The sequence below is a fragment of the Hypanus sabinus genome, chromosome 27 (assembly GCF_030144855.1).
Source record: "Hypanus sabinus isolate sHypSab1 chromosome 27, sHypSab1.hap1, whole genome shotgun sequence".
In the NCBI taxonomy this organism is placed as follows: Eukaryota; Metazoa; Chordata; class Chondrichthyes; order Myliobatiformes; family Dasyatidae; genus Hypanus; species Hypanus sabinus.
This window is the reverse complement of record NC_082732.1, coordinates 1,104,871-1,125,587: the sequence shown is the minus strand read 5'-3', so window position 1 is coordinate 1,125,587 and position 20,717 is coordinate 1,104,871. Positions and strand designations below refer to the sequence as shown.

The 20,717-nt window shown below is 43.6% G+C and overlaps 1 protein-coding gene across 1 annotated transcript in view; it reads right to left on the bottom strand.

Moving 5' to 3' along the window:
- LOC132381967 (ephrin type-B receptor 2) overlaps positions 1 to 20,717 on the bottom strand; it is a 468,380-nt gene that overhangs the window by 196,795 nt on the left and 250,868 nt on the right. The window contains exons 4-5 of the mRNA XM_059951670.1: positions 19,917 to 20,072; positions 15,519 to 15,854 (exon numbers count right to left, since the gene is read on the bottom strand). Coding sequence (XP_059807653.1) covers positions 15,519 to 15,854; positions 19,917 to 20,072 — 492 coding nt within the window. The remainder of the gene's footprint in view (positions 1 to 15,518; positions 15,855 to 19,916; positions 20,073 to 20,717) is intronic.

Below are 20,717 nucleotides of genomic sequence, written 5' to 3'. Positions count from 1 at the left end.
TGTGGCGGAGAGCCCCCAGCTCTGACACAATACTGCAGTGTGGCGGAGAGCCCCCAGCTCTGACACAATACTGCAGTGTGGCGGAGAGCCCCCAGCTCTGACACAATACTGCAGTGTGGCGGAGAGCCCCCAGCTCTGACACAATACTGCAGTGTGGCGGAGAGCCCCCAGCTCTGACACAATACTGCAGTGTGGCGGAGAGCCCCCAGCTCTGACACAATACTCCAGTGTGGCGGAGAGCCCCCAGCTCTGACACAATACTGCAGTGTGGCGGAGAGCCCCCAGCTCTGACACAATACTGCAGTGTGGCGGAGAGCCCCCAGCTCTGACACAATACTGCAGTGTGGCGGAGAGCCCCCAGCTCTGACACAATACTGCAGTGTGGCGGAGAGCCCCCAGCTCTGACACAATACTGCAGTGTGGCGGAGAGCCCCCAGCTCTGACACAATACTCCAGTGTGGCGGAGAGCCCCCAGCTCTGACACAATACTCCAGTGTGGCGGAGAGCCCCCAGCTCTGACACAATACTCCAGTGTGGCGGAGAGCCCCCAGCTCTGACACAATACTCCAGTTTCGTGGAGAGCCCCCAGCTCTGACACAATACTCCAGTGTGGCGGAGAGCCCCCAGCTCTGACACAATACTGCAGTGTGGCGGAGAGCCCCCAGCTCTGACACAATACTCCAGTGAGACGGAGAGCCCCCAGCTCTGACACAATACTCCAGTGTGGCGGAGAGCCCACAGCTCTGACACAATACTCCAGTGTGGCGGAGAGCCCACAGCTCTAACACAATACTCCAGTGTGGTGGAGAGTATTTTATAAAGATTCATCCTATCTTCCTTGTATTTGTACTACTTGCCTCTATTTGTTCCTGGCTGCTTTCTTTAAACCACTTTCTCACCTCTCCGTCTCCTTCAATGACAAAGCAGATGTACATACTCTGATATCTCACTGCTCCTTTCCATCATAGAAACTGCGCCTTCTAATGTTTGCAACACACACAAAATGCTGTTGGAATGCAGCAGGCCTGGCAGCATCTATAGGAAGAAGCACTGTTGACGTTTCGCGCTGAGACCCTTCGTCAGGACTAACTGAAAGAAAAGATAGTAAGAGATTTGAAAGTAGGAGGGGGAGGGGGAAATCCAAAATGATAGGAGAAGACAGGAGTGGGAGGGATGAAGCTAACATCTGGAAAGGTGATTGGCAAAAGGGATGCAGACCTGTTGAAGGGAAAGGATCATGGGACGGGAGGTCTAGGGAGAAAGTAAGGGGAGGGGAGCACCAGAGGGAGATGGAAAACAGGCAAAGAGTGATGGGCCGAGAGAAAGGAAAAGGGAAGGGGGAAAATAAATAAATCAGGGATGGGGAAAGAAGGGGAGGAATGGCATTAACGGAAGTTAGAGAAATCAATTTTCATGCCATCAGGTTGGAGGCTACCCAGACGGAATATAAAGTGTTGTTTCTCCAACCGGAGCGTGGCTTCATCTTGACCGTAGAGGAGGTTCATGGATAGACATATCAGAATGGGAATGGGACATGGAATCAAAATGTGCGGCCACTGGGAGATCCTGCTTTCTCTGGCGGACAGAGTGTAGGTGTTCAGCAAAACAGTCTCCCAGTCAGTGTCGGGTCATCTGCAGATTTCCCCATGTTTACCCCTCTAATGTTTGCTGCCTCTTCTCATCCTCCTCTTTTCAAATATGTCACTATATTTCTCAGCAGTAAATCTAATTTGCCTTCCTTTCCCTCACTGCCTAACCTTGTTTCTTTTTCAATTTCTCCTCACAGTTCTCTCTGCCTCCACTGTTTCCTGCTGACTTTGAAGTTGTTGCAGTCATCAGCATCATCATTGTACTTTAAGAAAGATCAATTGAATAATGAGCAATGGACTGTAAGATATAGGAGCACAATAAAAAGGGCACTCGGGCTATCGAATCCACTCCATCATTCAATAATGGCTGATGGTTTTTCAACCCCACTCTCCTGCCTTTTCCTCATATCCATTAACTACATTACCAACAAAAAAAAACCTACCAAAGATCAAAGTTTAATGTAAATTTGTTATACCATCTACAGCCTTGAGATTCATCTTCTTGCAGCCACCCATAAAACAAAGACACACAATTGAATTCAATAAAAACAAACACAACAAACAAACTCTACCTTAAAGACACTTAGTGACTTGGCCTCCGTGGCCCTCTTTGGCAATGAATTCCACAGATTCACCACCTTCTAGCTGAAGAAATTCCTCCTCATATCTGCTTTAAAGGGATGTCACTTTCTTTTGAGGCTGAGGTAAATCCTAGACTCTCCTATTAATGTAGACATCCTCTCTGTACCTACCCTATACAGACCTTTCAGCATCTGGAAGACAGTCATGGAGTACAGGCTTAGCGACATCTAAAGCTTTTCATATACTAAGCCTTTCATTCTTGGAATTATCCTTGTGAACCTCCTCTGGACCTGCTCCTTTCCTTTGATAAGGGACTCTATCAGTGAATAACTCATCTCAGTGGAAGATAAAGCAATGGATACAAGGAACCTGAACAATAATCTCAGCTATGCAGCAGCTTGGCAAAGGGATCACCAGAACATCAGCAGACCTACTGATCTGTTCTCACAGGCAATGAACTCAGCTTGTTGAGGCAGGGGATCTCCACAGGGGAATGCTCAGGTAATGCCTCCATCACAACAGACTGACTGCTTGTGACCAGATAAGCTAGGAGCAGACATAGGTCACATGTTACTCTAATTCCAAACACCATGGTAATCTCTCATCACCACACCCCACCTCCCCCCAACTTTCTGATAAAAGCAAATCAAACTGGATCCCAAATTGGTTTTGTGATCGTGGGCAAAAAGTGGTGGTGGATGGATATTTTTCCTACTAGAAGTCTGTAACCAGGGGTCGGTGCTGGGACCTTTGCTGTTTGTACTATTTATACCAATGACTTGGATGAAAATGTAGGTGGTGTGATTAGTTTGTTTGCAGACAAGACAAAAATTGGCGAGCCATAGATAGTGAAGTTGTCAGAAGGTACAGAGGAACATAGATGCTCTAGCGAGTTCAACGGACTAGCACTAGCTTAATCTGGACAAGTGTGAAATCTCGCAAATTGGAAAATCAAGTACTGGCATACCAATGAGGATATGGCTTTGGACTTTGTGTTGCAGCTATATAAAATATTGGTTAAACGCTCTTGTAGCATTATGTACAATTCTGGACACCACAATATAGGAAGCATGTGGTAACAACAGAGAGAGTGCAGAAGAGGTTTGCCAAGATGATGCTTGGAATGGAGGGACATCACATAGTAAGCCAGATACCAATCCCTTGGGATTTCCAAATGGCCGGCTCATGGGATTTAAGGTTTTGTCAGGGAGTTTGCTGGAGTGATCCAGCTGCAGATCATCACAGTGATACATCTACTAAATACAAGCTGCCCTGAGCCCCATAAACTGAAATTGGAATTAGAATTGGTTTATTATTGTTACATGTACCAAGGTACAGTGCCTGTCTCGCAAGAGGAAACCATTCACGATTCTTATAGCAACCATTCTAGGACTTAGTGTTCTGTGCTTTCAGTCTTTTGAGTCGCCTGTCCAATGGAAGAGAGGATAACAGAGAATGTCTGGGGTGAACCAGGAACTTGATTATGCTGGCTGCTTTTCCAAGGCAGTGAGAGGTACAGGTAGAGTCTTTGGATGGGAGGCTGGTTTCTGTGATGTGCTGAGCCATGGCCACAACTCTTTGCAGTTTATTGTAGTTGCTATACCAAGGCATGATGCATCCAGATATAATGTTTCTGTGGTTTATGGAATCCAATTTTATTGTACCAAATACAGTTACACACTTCTTTCTCTAAGTTATCTGTCAATTTTCATATAGTTCAGATAACAATCTATATTATTTCTAATTTGGTGCCAACCTCTCATACTGACCATATAGAACTCTTTTCTCCTTATCTCTCTCTCTGGCTATCCATCCCATAGGGTGATGGTTCCTTTCAGTCAGTTAGCAGGGTTTCTACCCCACTCCTCAGAAAAGAATGTGCGTGAATGGATTTTAGGTGAGTAGGGGGTTACACAGGTCCAGACCGGCCCTCTCGACATCCCCTCCCGGATCCTGCAGCATGGTGGGGTCCAAGATGACTGGGGGATGTTCTGTTGCAGCGAATGGCCAGACCAAGCTTTGATGCAAGGGCTGCCCTTTCTGCACTTCACAGCATGTGTTTACTAGATTAGTTGTCCCCAACCACTGGGCCACGGACTGATACTGAGCCGCAAAGCATGTGCTTTGCAAAGCGAGGAAACAATATGATTTGGTGATATGAAATGCTATGAGTCAGCTGCATCTTGACTCATTCCCCGTCACGCCCACTGTTGAACTTGAACGCACGCAAGGTCATCAGCCGGTCATTAACCTACAAATACTCGATGAGTAAAAAACAAACATCACTTGAGAGTTTCTTTGGAAGAGGTGGTAGGGGACATAAAAGGCCTAACGATGATGATAACACAGAGACAGCTGAGGACGAGACTGCAAAAAGAAAGAAAGCTTCCTTCAACAGAAAATACGACGAGTCGTACATAAAATATGGCTTTACTGCGACCGGTGACTTGCATGCTCCAAGCCCCCTGTGTGTGATATGTGGAGACAAGCTGTCTATTGAGGCAATGAAACCCTCAGGACTGCCTCGGCACCTTGAGTCCAAGCACCCTGCACTTAAAGACAAACCGGTTGAGTCTTTTAAGGGGAAAAAACGTGAGCAAGTGGGACAGAAACAAGTGCTGAGAGCCACCACCTCCACAAATGCTTCAGCTCTGAGAGCATCGTACTTAAAGGCTAGCTGTATTGCTAAGGCTAAGAAGCCTTTCACTTTGGTGAAGAATTGATTCTGCCTGCTGCCAAGGAGATGTGCTGTGAACTGTTGGGAGAAGCTGCAGCCAACAAGATGAAACAGGTTTCTCTTTCAGCTACCACAGTTTCAAGGAGAATCGATGACATAGCGGAGGACATCAAAGCACAGCTGTTGGAGCGGCTTAACGAGTCACCATGGTATGCTATCCAGGTTGACGAGTCTACCGATGTCGACAACAAGGCAATACTGTTGGTTTATGTGCGATATATAACCATAGAACCATAGAAGACTGCAGCACAGTACAGGCCCTTCAGCCCTCCATGTTGTGCCGACCCATAAAATCCTTAAAAAAAAAGTACTAAACCCACACTACCCCATAACCTCCATTTTTCTTTCATCCATGTGCCTGTCCAAGGGGTTCTTAAATACCCCTAATCTTTTAGCCTCCACCACCATCCCTGGCAAGTCATTCCAGGCACTCACAACCCTTTGTGTAAAAAAACTTACCCCTGATGTCTCCCCCAAACTTCCTTCCCTTAATTTTGTACATATGCCCTTTGGTGTTTGCTATTGGTGCCTTGGGAAACAGGTACTGACTACCCACCCTATCTATGCCTCTCATAATCTTGTAGACCTCTATCAAGACCCCTCTCATTCTTCTACGCTCAAGACGATGTGCACGAGGATATATTGTGTGCACTGCCGCTGCCAACTAACACAACCGGGGCAGAACTATTTAAGTCTTTGAATGACTACATGTCAGGCAAACTGGACTGGTCACTCTGTGTTGGAATATGCACAGACGGGGCTGCAGCTATGACTGGACAGCTGTCTGGTTTCACTACCCAAGTCAAAGAGGTTGCTCCTGAATGCCAGTCTAACACTGTGTCATACACAGGGAACTGCTGGCTAGCCGAAAAATGTCACCTGATCTTAACGGTGTATTTAGTGACATTGTTGAAGTTATCAATCACGTCAAAGCAAAAGCCCTTAACTCACGTCTGTTTGAGCAACTTTGCGAGGAAATGGATGCAGAGCACAAACACTTCTCTTACACACTGAATTCAGGTGGCTATCAAGGGGGAGAGCCCTGGCCAGGGTTTTTGAGTTAAGAGCCACTACAGAGATTTATTTCAGGAAAAAAGTCACCACTGGCAGCATACTTCAGTGACGAGGAGTGGATTGCAAAACTCGCTTATCTATGTGACATCTTCAATGAACTCAATTTGTCACTTCAGGGGAGAATGACAACTGTCTTCAAGCTGGCAGGTAAGGTGTCTGCTTTCAAAGCCAAACTGGAACTGTGGGGACGAGGAGTGGACAGGGGCATATTTGACATGTTCCCAACATTAGCTGGGATTTTGGGAGAGACTGAAACTGCACCATCCTTCTCACAGCTGGTACGCAATCACCTATCTTCGCTGTCAACAGACTTTGAGCGTTACTTCCCAAAGGCAAATGACCCAAGACGTGCAAAGGAATGGGTCTGTGATCCATTTGTGAATGTTCCCAGTGGATCAGCCATATCAGCGTGGGAAGAAGATCAACTCCTCGAGCTTGCAAATGATTGTGAGCTGAAAAATATGTTTGACATAACATCTCTGCTGGCATTCTGTATCAAAGTCAAGGTTGAATATCCTGAAATAGCCATGAAAGCACTGAAAATGTTGCTTCCATTTCCAACATCATACCTCTGCGAAGAGGGATTTTCTGCAATGAATGCAACGAAAACTAAATTGCGGAATAGACTGGACATAAGAAACCCCCTTCGAGTATCGTTGTCTACCATCACCCCTCGATGGGACCATCTTGTTGCAGGGAAACAGGCCCAGGGCTCCCACTGATTCAGCGATATTGTTTTGTTGCAATGATTTTATGAGTTCACGTGAGGAAAATATGCACCGTTTAATATCCAAGTGTTACTTAAAATGTTATGATGCTATTGACATCACTATATTCATGCGAGGAAAATATGCGTTTTGTGTTTAATATTAAATTCATTAGATAAACCCTTTTAGGAATGAAATTGAGTGTATTAGCCACTTACAAGAGATTCATAGTGGACTTATCACCTATATTCCGGTCGTGATTAACACCCTCCCCCACCTCCCTCCATCTGCCAGTCTGCAAGAATATTGTCAATATTAAAATGGTCCACAGTGCAAATAAAAGTTGGTGACCTCTGTGCTGGATGGTCATTGACCCTATAAGAGGGTTCATCCACCCTTTGACGGGTCTTGTTTTTCATCCTGCAAGGTGTCTAGCCACCCTCCTCACCAGGCAAGCCTGGTGGGGCAGTCGGTTTAGTCACCGACCACCCGACCATGCGACAGGTAGTACTGGGTTACATGGTACCAGTAAAACTCAGACGAGTGACCTGACTATAACAAATTACTTAAACAATCAACTGTTGGTACCACAACCAGTGACTGCATGCTTAAAGTAAACTAGATTAAAGTTCTGTTATTATCTAAGTAATTTACTAAAGTTCTAAAGAGTACTAAAGATCTCATGCTGATTGAATCATTAACAATCTGTACACCAATCTGTTCAGAACCCATCAGGAATAATGAAAAGATGGTTGTAAATTTGATCTGAAGTACCATTGTTCTAACCTCTTCATACAGGTGTATGTTGTGAAGCAGGAGCAAGCCTTGACTCAAAAGAACAGGAGCAGGAGTCAACTATTTGGCCCCTTACATCCACTCAGTCGTTAAATACGATCACTGTGGACACTGCTTTGTCTACCTTATGCACTTGCACTGCCCAGGTCCTTTGAACCTTAGTTATTATATATAGTGTAAACTTAACATAACACTGTTACAGCACCAGTGACCCAGTCTGTAAGGAGTTTGTATGTTCTCCCTGTGACCTTGTGAGGTCCGCCTGGTTGCTTTGATTTCCTCCTACATTCCAAAGGTGTACGAGTTAGTAGGTTAATTGGTCACATGTGTGTAACTGGGCAACATGAGGCTCGTTGGGCTGGAAGGGTTTGTTTCTGTATCCTAGATTAAAGAACAAAAGTATTACTAAAGGCAGAGAGTTCAGGCTGGACTCTTTTTGGTTGCAGAATGAATACTTACTCACACTTCCTCTCGGGCAGTTAATTCAGGATCAGGAATGATTTACTTCCACTCTGATTCTCAGGTGTCTGATGAGGCCAGTGTGGAAACCCCAGGCACATCCATAGAAGGGGCAAGAAATGTCTGATGTGACTGCTGGAAAGCTAACTGGTGAGGTGTTGTGCTATTTCCACTGATTACATGGGGCTTTGGTACAGTCCTGGTGCAAGGACTTGAGGTTTTCAATTCTACCTTAAATGCTCTTTCTTCATCTGAGTACTCATAGTAAATGCCTGTCAAAAGGGCAATGTTACGATAGTCTTGGGTAATATCAATATGCAGGTAGATCGGGAAGATCAGATTGGTGCAGGATCCCACGACTGAGTATTTGTAAAATACCTACAAGATGGCTTTTTAGAGCAGCTTGTGGTTGAGCCCACTTGGGGATCAGTTATTTGGGATTGAGTGTTGTGTAATGAACCTGATTTGATAAGGGAGCTTAAGATAAAGAGCTCCTAGGAGCCAGTGATCATACTAATAATAGAAACAGTTGTCCTGCTGAAGGGTCTCAGCCTGAAACATCGACTGTACTCTTTTCCATAGATGCTACCTGGCCTCCAGCATTTTGTGTGCGATGCTAATAATAGAATTCACCCTGAAGATTGAGAGGGAGAAGCTGAAGTTAGATGTATCAGTATTATAGTGGAGTAAAGGGAATTTCAGAGGCAAGAGAGAGGAGCTGTCAAAGTTAATTGAAAGGGGACACTAGCAGAGATGATGGCACAGCAGCAATAACTGGAGTTTCTGGAAGCAATTCAGAAGGCACAGGATAGACACAGTAGCAAGAAAAAGTTTGTGAACCCTTTGTAATTACATAGTTTTCTTCATTAATTACACCAACACCATAGCCTCATAACAACAGTGAAGCAAGGAACATCATGGTTTGGGGCTACTTTGCTGCCTCAGGGCCTGGACAGCTTGCAATTGTTGAAGCAGGATAGGAAAAGCAGAATTAGTGGATATTGTGTACTTGAATTTTCAGAAGGCCTTTTACATGGTGTTGTACATGAGTCTGCTTAACATAATAAGAGCCCATGGGATTACAGGAAAGTTAATAGGATGGGTAGAAGATTGGTTGATTGGCAGGAGGCAAATAGTGGGAGTAAAAGGAGCCTTTCCTGATTGTCTGCTGGTACTAGTTGTGTTCTGCAGGGGTCGGTGTAGGGACCGCTTCTTTTTATGTTGTATGTCAATAGACAATAGGTGCAGAAGTAGACCATTTCACCCTTCGAACCTGCACCGCCATTCTGAGATCATGGCTGATCATCTACTATCAATACCCGGTACCTGCCTTGTCCCCATATCCCTTGATTCCCCTATCCATAAGATACCTATCTAGCTCCTTCTTGAAAGCATCCAGAGAATTGGCCTCCACTACCTTCCGAGGCAGTGCATTCCACACCTGCACAACTCTCTGGGAGAAGAAGTTTTTCCTTAACTCTGTCCTAAATGACCTACCCCTTATTCTCAAACCATGCCCTCTGGTACTGGACTCTCCCAGCATCTGGAACATATTTCCTGCCCCTATCTTGTCCAATCCCTTAATAATCTTATATGTTGCAACCAGATCCCCTCTCAATCTCCTTAATTCCAGCGTGTACAAGCCCAGTCTCTCTAACTACTCTGTGTAAGACAGTCCTGACATCCCAGGAATTAACCTTGTGAATCTACGCTGCACTTCCTCTACAGCCAAGATGTCCTTCCTTAACCCTGGAGACCAAAACTGTACACAGTACTCCAGGTGTGGTCTCACCAGGGCCCTGTACAAATGCAAAAGGATTTCCTTGCTCTTGTACTCAATTCCCTTTGTAATAAAGGCCAACATTCCATTAGCCTTCTTCACTGCCTGCTGCACTTGCTCATTCACCTTCAGTGACTGATGAACAAGGACTCCTAGATCTCTTTGTATTTCTCCCTTACCTAACTTTACACCATTCAGATAATAATCTGCCTTCCTGTTCTTACTCCCAAAGTGGATAACCTCACACTTATTCACATTAAACGTCATCTGCCAAGTATCTGCCCACTCACCCAGCCTATCCAAGTCACCCTGAATTCTCCTAACATCCTCATCACATGTCACACTGCCACCCAGCTTAGTATCATCAGCAAACTTAGTATCATCAGCAAAATCATCCCAATGCCTTCATCTAAATCGTTGACATAAATCGTAAACGGGCTGTCAATGACTTCAATGACAGAATAGTTGGCTTTGTGGGCAAATTTGTAGACATTACGAAGATAAGTGGAGTGACAGGTAGTGGTATGGAAGTATAGTGGCTGCAGATGGACTTGGACATATTAGGACAATTTGCAAAGAAATGGCAAATAGAATACTGTGTTGGGAAGTGTGTGGTCCTACACTTTTGTAGAAGAAATAAAGGTGTTGACTATTTTCCAAATGGGAAGAAAATCCAAAAATCCGAGGCACGAAGGGACTTGGGAGTCCTCATGCAGAATTCAGTAATTGTTACTTTACATTTGTGAGGTGGTGAGGAAGGCAAATGAAATGTTGGCATTTATTTCAAGAGGACTGGAATATAAAATCAAGGGTTTATTAGGCTCTGGTGAGGCCTTACTTGGAAATTTGGAAGCAGTTTAGAGCCTCCTTATTTAAGAAAGGATGTGCTGCCATTGGGAGAGTATTCAGAGGAGGTTCATGTGTATGATTTGGGAATCAAACGCTTATCGTATGAGGAGTGATTGATGGTTCTGGGCCTTCACTCGTTGGGAGTTTAGAAAAATGAGGGAAGATCTCATTGAAACCTATTGAATGTTGAAAGGCCTAGTTAGAGCAAATGTGGAGAGGATATTTCCTATGGAGGAGGAGGCTAGGATGAGATGGTGGTGCCTCAGAATTGAAGGACATCTTTTTAGAATGGAGAGGAGGAGGAATGTCTTTAGCCAGAGGTTGGTGAATCTGTAGAATTCGTAGCCACAGGCAGCTCTGGAGGCCATGTCAATGGGTGTATTTAAGGTGGCGGAGTCCTGATGAAGGTCTTGGCCTGAAATGTCAACTGTTTATTCCTTTCCGTAGATGCTGACAGGCCTGCTGAGTTCCTCCAGCATTTTGTGTGTGTTCCTAAGGTGGAGGTTGATAGGTTCTTGATTACTCATGGTGTGAAAGGCTACAGGGAGAAGGCAGGAGAATGCCGTTGAGTGGGAAATGATTCAGCCGTGATGAAATGATGGAGAAACCTCAATGGGCCAAATGGCCTAATTGTGCTCCTATGTCTTATAGTCTTGTGATCTTGTAAACTGACCATAAAATCCCATACTCTGATGATGGCCAATATGTAAAAAACCTTTCTCACCACCCTGTCTACTTGTGATACCACTTTCAGGGAACCATGTGAGTGCACTCCTAGGGCTCACTGTTCAACAACATTTCCTTGGCCATATTGTGAATTTACCTGAATTAAACTGCATTTACTATTCCTTACTCATCTCATGAAGATACTTCTCTAATTCCTGATAGCTATATTTACTGTGAAGTAATGGCGTTGTTGTCACCACTATTCCCTGGCCTCAGATCCATGAAACAACCTCCTACCATCACCTTCTGCTTTCCATCATCCAGCTAATTCCATGTTCAAATAACCAGCTTCCCTGGATCCCATTTGACTTTCCTGAACACATTTGACAAATTCTGTCCCATTTAGATGAGACTTGGTTGCAGAAGAGGTAGGACTGACAGTTCAATATTCTATATTTCTGTTGTTTTAGACGTGACAGAGCAGGAGGGATAATAAAGGGATTCGCAGGCATCTGTTCAGGGACCCCTACTCAGCGATTTTTATTAATTACCCAAATGAGTAGAAGGGTGGGTTAATAAGTTTGCTCATGACACTAAAGTTGGGGGTGTTGTAGATAATCTGGACTGAGAAATGGCAGATGGCGTTTAACCCAGATAAATGTGAAATGGCTCATTTTGGTAGGTCAAATTTGAAAACAGAACATAATATTAATGGTAGGATTCTTGGTGTGGATGATCAGCAAGATCTTGGGGTCTGTGTGTGTAGGACACAAAGCTGCTGCGCAGGTTGACAGTGTTGTTAAGTAGGTGTATGGTATGATGGCCTTCATAAACCATGGAATTGAGTTCAAGAGCCGTGAGGTAAAGTTGAAGCTATATAAGACCTTAGTTAGACCCCATTTGGAGTAACTGTTTCAGTTCTGGTCACCTCACTACAGTATGGATGTGGATACTATAGAAAGAGTGCAGAGGAGATTTACAAGTATGTTGTCTGGATTGGAGAGAGTGCCTTTTGAGAATAGGTTGAGTGAACTTGGCCTTTTCTCCTTGGAGTGACAGAAGATGAGAGGTGACTTGATAGAGGTGTATAAGGTGATGAGAGGCATCGATCATGTGGATAGCCAGAGGCTTTTTCTCAGGGCTGAAAGGACTAACATGAGGGGACATAGTGTTAAGGTGCTTGAAAATAGGTTCATGTGTGGAGGGGTTGGGGGAGGATGTCAGAGGTAAGTTTTCCGCACAGAAAGTGGTGGGTGTGTGGAATGCACTGCCAGCAACAGTGGTAAAGGCGGATACAATAGGATCTTTAAAGAGACTCTTAGATATGTACACGGAGCTTAGAAAAATAGAGGGCTCTGTGGTAGGGTAATTATAGGCAGTTTCTAGAATAGGTTACTTTTGCGGCGCAACACTGTGGGCTGAAAGGTCTGTAATGTGCTGTGATTTTAAATGAGGTGGGGTAGCAGTACTGGTCGGCGAAAATGTCACGGCAGTGCTTTGTCAGGACAGACTGGAGAGCTTGATTAATGAGGTGTTATGGGTGAAACTGAGAAATAAGAAAGACATGACCACTTTAATGGGGCTATATTACAGACCACCCGACAGTCTGAGGGATTTAGAGGAACAAATTTGTAAAGAGGTCGCAGACTGTTGCAAGAAACATAAGGTTGTTGTAGTAGAAGATTGTAACTTTCCATGTACTGACTGGAAATCACAATTTAAAAGGACTAGATGGGATAGAGTTTGTCAAGTGTGTTCAGTACAGTTTCCTTCATCAGTGCCCAATGAGAGAGAGTGCGAAACTGGATCTTCTATTAGGGAATGACACAGAGTGGGTGACAGAAGTTTGTGTAGGGGAACACTTTGCATCCAGTGACAATAATGTCATTAGTTTCCAAGTAAATATGCAAGGAGATAGGTCTGGTCCACAGGTTGAGATTCTAAATTGGAGAAAGACTAACTTTGATGGTATTAGGAATGATCTGGCAAGTGTGGGACTGGGACAAGCTGTTTTCTGGCAAAGGTGGAAAGTGGAAGGCCTTCACAAATGAAAGCAGATGGGGGGAGATCTTAAATGAATTTTTCACATCTGTATTTACTCAGGAGATGGATACAGAGTCTATAGAAGTGAGGCAAAATGGCATCAACTTCATGGACCTTGGTCAGATTACAGAGGATGAAGTGTTTGCTACCCTGAGCAAATCAGAATGGGTAAATCCCCAGGGCCTGTCAAGGTGTTCCTTCTGCAAGTGCAGAAAATGCCAGGGCCCTGGATGAGATATTCAAAATATCCTTTGTGACAGGAGAGATACCAGGGGATTGGAGGATAGTCAGAGTTGTTCTGCTGTTTAAAAAAGGCTCAACATAAACCAGGAAATTATAGGTTAGTGAGCCTGATATCAATTGTGGGAAAGTTATTGGGAGGTATTCTAAGGGATCAGATATTTGGAGAGACAGGGACTGATTAAGAGTAGTCAGCGTAGCTTCGTGTGAGGTAGGTCATGTTTTGAGATTTTTGAGGAAGTTGCCAGAAAAGTGAGTGAAGGCAATGCAGTGGATGTAAGACATTTGATAAGGTCTCACATGGGAGGATGGGCAAGAAGGTTCGGTCATTCGGCATTCAAGATGAGGTAGTAAATTGGATTAGACATTGGCTTTGTGGGAGAAGCCAGAGAGTGGTAGTAGAGGGTTGCCTCTCTGACAAGAGGCCTGTGACTAGTGGTGTGCTACAGGGATCGGTGCTGAGTCGTTTGTTGTCATCTATATCAATGATCTGGATGACAATGTACTTAACCGGATCAGCAAATTTGTGGATGACACCAAGATCAGGCTGAAAAATAGCAAATAGAATTTAATGCAAACAAGTGCAATGTTTTGTACTTCAGTACCAGGGTAGGTCTTATACAGTGAACAGCAGAGCACTGAGAATGTGGTAAAACAAAGGGATTTGGCAATACAGTTCTATAATTCTTTAAAAGTAGCATCACAGGTAGATAGGATCATAAACAAAGCTTTTGGCACATTGGCCTTCACATATCAAAGTATTGGGTACAGAAGATGGAATGTTATGTTATAATTGTATAAGATGGTGGTGAGGCCTAATTTGGAATATTGTGTGAAGTTTTGGTCACCTACCTACAGGAAAGATGTAAATATGGTTGAAAGAGTACAGAGAAAATTTACCAAAATGTTGCTGGTTCTGGAGGACCTGAGTTATCAGGAAAGATTGAATAGATTATTACTGCATTCTTTAGAATGTAGAAGATTTAGAGGAGATTTGATAGAGGTGTACAAAATTATGAGGGGTATAGATAGGGAAAATGCAAGCAGGCTTTTTCTACAGAGGTTGGGTGGGACAACAACTTGCGGTCCTGGGTTAAGGGCAAAAGGTGAAAAGTTTAATGTAGCTATCCATGCCTGAATTCATCTGCACTACCTGATGAGAACCTTGCATTGAAATATATGCAATTTAATCCAACAGATTCCCCACGCTGTCAGACATGCTGCAGCCTTTCTTGACTACTGACCTTACTGCCAGTGATGACCTAACGTTTCCTCAGTACACTGCATTCCAACTCAGCAGTGTGCAGTTTGTAGTCAGGCCTACATTCAATACATGACTCCACCAGCTCTAACAAGTCACCACTCCATTGTCCTTGCTTATTCTCTTACATGGCAAAGTCCTGTTGGACAAAGCCAGTGAGTTCCTCAACCACAAGGACGTGTGCGGGGGAGAAGCTCTGCTGAGCAAAACCTGCCTATAAAATCCCAAATTATCAGAGAGACCTGGCAAAGCTGGCTCTCAATTTGGATAATACCTGCAGAATTATTCAAAGAACTTACGGAAAGACTACCTGATCAAGCCAGGAAAATTAATAAATAAAAGCTAGAATATTTAAAAATGTAACATTTTAAAAAATCCAATGAATTCAAGCAGTAAAAACAAAATCTAAAAATACCCTTGGATTCTCAGAGCTTTCCCTTTCAAGGAAATCAGTGGAGAGATTTCCCTTCATCAGATGCAACAAGACTGCTGAACTCCAGTGTCACAGGCGGAGTCTCCACACAAAATCATTGTGCTGATCATTCTGGCAAGAACGCAGCAATGGAATAGTGTTGTATAAAATGTAACAGGCAAAAAATAAAGAACCAAGACATGAACTTTAGGAAGCTGCTGTGCTAGATGAAGGTCAGTGCATCTCTTTCAAGTTATTCTAATCACAGAGGTAGGAATTACCCACATCTGCACATTAATGAATGGAAAATAACAAGTCCCTTACCAGCTTGATTAGTGGTAATATTGATGGATGCAAAGCTGGGTGAGTAAGGACTTTGATCGGAGACTCCATTCACAGCTTGGATCTCAAAGGTGTACTGTGTGTGTGCCAACAGATCGCTGATGTAAACGTGCGGCTCAGCCAAGCCCAGCTGACGTGGAACAAACTGCACATGATCCCCACATCGAGTACAGCGTCCATGTCCAGATTTGCAGGTCTTGCAGATCACGTTGTAAACTACATCTTCCCTGCCTCCTGACTCACGTGGAGGTGTCCATTCCAGGTTCAGGGATGTTTCATTTACACTGGAAATAACAGTCTGTGGTTCAGATGGCGTTGCTTGGAAAAGATAAAGGTAAAATGATTGGACCCACATAACACATGTTATAAAAACAAGACTGAAAAGCAATCCTACTTAGCATTTTTTCTACTATTTCTACAACGTAACAAAATTCCTCTTCAAGAATGCATTCGGTGTATATTCTATGTTAAGAGAATGGTTGAGCAAAAAAGGCAGCCACTTGGCTCACTTTGTCTGTGCAGGACACCAGCTTCCTCCCCTACTTCCTCATAAATGTTTCTCATAAATTTCACCTTTTCTCTCCTGAAGGCCATAGGGAAACTGCATCCACCACAGGGTGTTCCAGATTTCAGCTACACACTACTCATGCTCCTCATGTAAAACTTCATTTTCTCCCTTTCAATTGTATCTGAACCTTCATCAGAGACCAGTTTCCTATTACGCACACTCCAGACCACTCACCATTTTATACTCCATCCAATCTCCCCTCAGCTTGCTCTTTTGTAAAGAACAATCCCATCCTCTCTAACGTATCCATGTACCTGCAGTCCCTCATTCCAGGAACCATTCTTATAAATTTCCTCTCGATCCTCTCCAATATCTTTGCATCCTGCTGTTCATGAGATGATCACAACGGTAGTGCTGGATATTGCAGCTGAGGCCAGATCAGTGTCTTCTGAAGGTTTTGCATTCTACTGATAAAGAGTTGAGTGTGCTTTCTTGTATGCTCTGTGCATCCACACACCAGCTCAATCATACAGCATCTCGTTTAAAATATTATCTTTTATGATGTAGACACAAGAGGGTGTAGATGCTGGAATCTAGAGCAACAGACAAAATGATGGAGAAACTCACCATGAAAGGCAGCACCTATGGAGGGAAATGGATAGTTGATGTTTCAATTTGCCTATCGTCACAACAGGTCAACAGCAGATACCACCATTGGCTCACACTCAGCTCTGGAACATCTGCACAGTGAAGATGCACTCACTGACTACAGCACAACGCTATTATCTCCAGATCTAATCACTAAGCACCTAGACCTGGGCCTCAATACTCCCTTCTGCAACTGGATTCTTGATTTCCTCACTTGTAGACCCCAGTCAGAGTGGATTGGCAATAGCATCTCCTCCACAATAACCATCAGCACAAGTGTACCACAAGGCTGGGGGCTTAGCTCCCTGCTCTACTCACTTTATACTTACAGCTTTGTGGCATGCCTTCTAAAGCTTTGACAGACTTCTATAGATGCACAGCGCAGAATATCAATGTCCAAAAACCGAAAAGCTCACATGAAGTGGTGGACACAGCCCAGTCCATCACAGGCAAAGCCCTCTCAACCATTGAGCATATCTACCTGAGTGCTGCCACAAGAAACCAACATCCATTGTTAAAAACCCCCACCATCCAGCCCATGCTCTCTTCTTGTTTTTGCCATCAAGAAAAAGGTATAGAAGCCTTGGGTCCCACAACATCAGGTTCAGGAACAGTTCAACCCTATAACCATCAGGTCAGTGAGATAACTTCACTCACTTCAACTCTAAATTGATTCCACAACCCATGGACTCTAAATCTAATGTTCTCATTGTTTATTTATTATTTGCCCAGTTTTTCTTCTTTTTGCACATTGGGTGTTCATCTGTCATAGCTTGTGTGTAGTTTTTCATTGATTATATTGTACTTCTCAGTTCTACTGTGAATGCTGTGGAAAAGTACTTCACTTGTAGTAACAAAATGAAACCTGTATTGTATCAGAATGCTAGGCTAATTTTGTTCATGCAACATTATGCTGATGGACCTTGAGTGTATGACAAACTGCAGAAAGACAAATGGATGCATCACTGTTAGAATGCCAAGTACACTGATAAGCAGATGAACAGAGTATACCCTGTCCTTGTACTGGCATGGGTAGCCAACACTTGTGAATAAAGGAGTGATGATGCAGTCTGTTTTTTTCAAAGCTATCACCAGCTCTTGTGAGGTGCTAGTCTTCCCTTGCTGCAAGTAAAATAAATTTGCTTATGATTTATCCACTCTTGAGTTAATTGTTGTTTGCCCTAAGATGTAGTGAAAAGGTGTTTGACTATGCCTGCAAGTAAATGAATCTCAAGATGGTATACTGTGACATAAAAGTAGCTTGATAAATAAAAATTACCTTGAACTTTGATGTTTTGGGTCAGACCCTTCACCTGGATTGAAAGAAAGAGGGTGATAACCAGTATAAAGAAGAGAGAGAAAGGGGTGGACCAACAGCTGGCAGGTGATATGTGGATTCAGGTGAAACTAGTGACAGGTATGATGTCAGAAAGTGGGAAGTGATAAGCAGAAGTGACAAATGGCTGAAGATGATGGAATCTGATGGGTGAGGATGGTCCAGCATGGAATAAAGGTGGGGGAGGTGAGCCAGTGGCAGGACTGTGTGGATGGTGGAGGGGAAAGAGATAGAGTTATGAGACCCAGTTGGATCAGGAGATGATAAAGAACAGAAAAAGGGAGAGGGAGCAGTTACTATAAGTTTGAAAGTTTGATGTTCTTGTTGAATATGTAGGTTATGAGGTGTTGTTCCTCTAAACAGATATATTTTACTGTTGAATACAAGTAACTATATTTTACTGACAGCTGGATGGCATGGTTAGCACAACACTTTTCAATACGAGTGACCCCGGTTCAATTCCTGTCACGGTCTGTAAGGAGTCTGCATGTTCTCCCCATGACCGTGCGGGTTCCTCTGGGTGCTCCAGTTTCTTCCATGCTCCAAAAGACGTTCCAGTTGGTAGGTTCATTGGTTACTGTAAATTGTTCCACGTTTAGGCTAGGACTAAATTGGGCAATTGCTTGGCAGCGAGGCTCGAAGGGCCAGAAGGGCCTATTCCACGTTGTACGTCATTAAATAAGATAAATAAATAATCAGTGGCTCATCTGATCTTGAACTTGAACTGAACGTCACTCTACCCAGAGGATAGTGAATCTCTAGCTGCAGGGTTAGGGACAGATCATAAGGCATTTAAAACACGGGACAAATTAACTTCTGGAAGATTAGGGATGAGGGCATATAGCAGAGAAGAGGGAATTGAGCCCTGAGCCAAAACTATACAGAATGACACACTGTATTAAGGGACCAAGAGACCTACTTTTGCATGCTCTCATGAGGTGTTTTTTTTTAAATGATGTCCCTCCTCAGATTGGAATCAATGCCTCCTTTCTCTCCTTCCTGTTTTCCCCTTCCGCTTTCCCTTCATTCTCTCTCATATCCCTGTCTATTTTCCCTCCTTTACACCACCTTGGACCTTTTAATCTCTATTCCTCATTCTTTCCCTCTCCACTATAGTTACTCTCTTTCCCCTCTCCATTCCTATCTTATCCCTGAGTTATGATATCACAGACTGTATAAACTCAAACTTTTGGAAAAAATAAATCTCTTTCCATGTACCCTCCTCACAGTAATCAGACACCAACGTCCCATAGGATCATAGGCTGTTAGTTTCATTACAGGATATCACTTTTGTTGCTTTGGAAATCACTTCCGTTCATACTTGTCAGTTTCCCACATTGCAATATTGTGGGGGTATGGTTACCCTATAGAGTGATTCAGTGTACATTCCAATTTTTGGGCAAAATTGACCTATGAATGTCTGAACGATAGAAGCCGTTTGTTACACACACAAAATGCTGGTGGAACACAGCAGGCCAGGAGAAGCGCTGTATCTGTGCCTGGCCTGTAGATCACTATTTTCATTAATCTGGTAACTACAGCTAGGCTTTTTTGGTGGCCACAGGTATCTTTCACTGCTGATGCCAGGGGTATTTGGATACTGACCGCATTTATCTGTAGAGTGAATTTGGGTAGGTTTGCTTGAACTGTTAATTAAAAGTCTTGTTTTAATCTGTTAGGCTCATGGGCTGTGTGTTAATCACAGCTAGTCTCTGTGTCTCTGAGTTCAGTCCACATCTTCCAGACTGACAGGACTATTTCAGCTCTACCCCTGTATTCCCCCTCCCCACCACATATCTGAAACTCTTTGTCTACAATGTTTGTGTCTCTGAGTTTACCTGGGTCTTCTCCTTGTTTACACAATAGAAGGTTGTCACAGTGAACTTACTGGTACAGGGCATGTCATGTGGATCGGAGTCTGAGCGATAGTATCCATTCCGGCAGATACAACTTGTAGCCCCTTCACTGGTGGTCCGGCTGTTGATTGGACAGGTCAGACAGAGATTGTCTCCTTGGAGAGGCTTAAATGATCCCAATGGACAGGCTGAAAAACAGGGGAAAACGTTAGAAAGGAATAGGAAGTGTGGGAAGTGGGATTAAAGGGAAAGACAAAGGAGAGGAAATAATAAATTGGGATGGAGGAACAATGGAGGGAAGAAAGAATGAATAATAGCAATGAAACTGCCAAGGTAGGACCATCTCTATGCCATTCCATAACTGTTTGAAACATCCATATTCCCTGAAGTGCAACCCACTAACGCACCACTACTTGGCTGCTTACATACTCTGGAATATTGGGCCCAGCAAAACTGAACATTCCAGGGTGCTTTGTAAAGTCAGTTTAGAGATGATATTAACATTGAATTGCTGCAAAGATCTATAACTTATTCTAACATCTGACTTCCTCTATCCAGATGTTTTATATTAAGGAACAAAACAAAAAAAGTCATGATCATCAGGATCAGGCATTGATGATGTCTGAATAAATTCTCTCAGATTGTCAGATTCACAAGTTCCTAAGCAGCCCCAGGTGCTGTGATCATTACTCATGTTTTTGATATAATAGGTTATTAGCAAGAGGATGAATTCTCACTCATGGGAATACCCTAACTTAGCACGGTACCCCTGTATGTGCACCTTCAGACTAATCCATGCTCCCCGCATCTTGAATATTTGGATTTAAACCCTA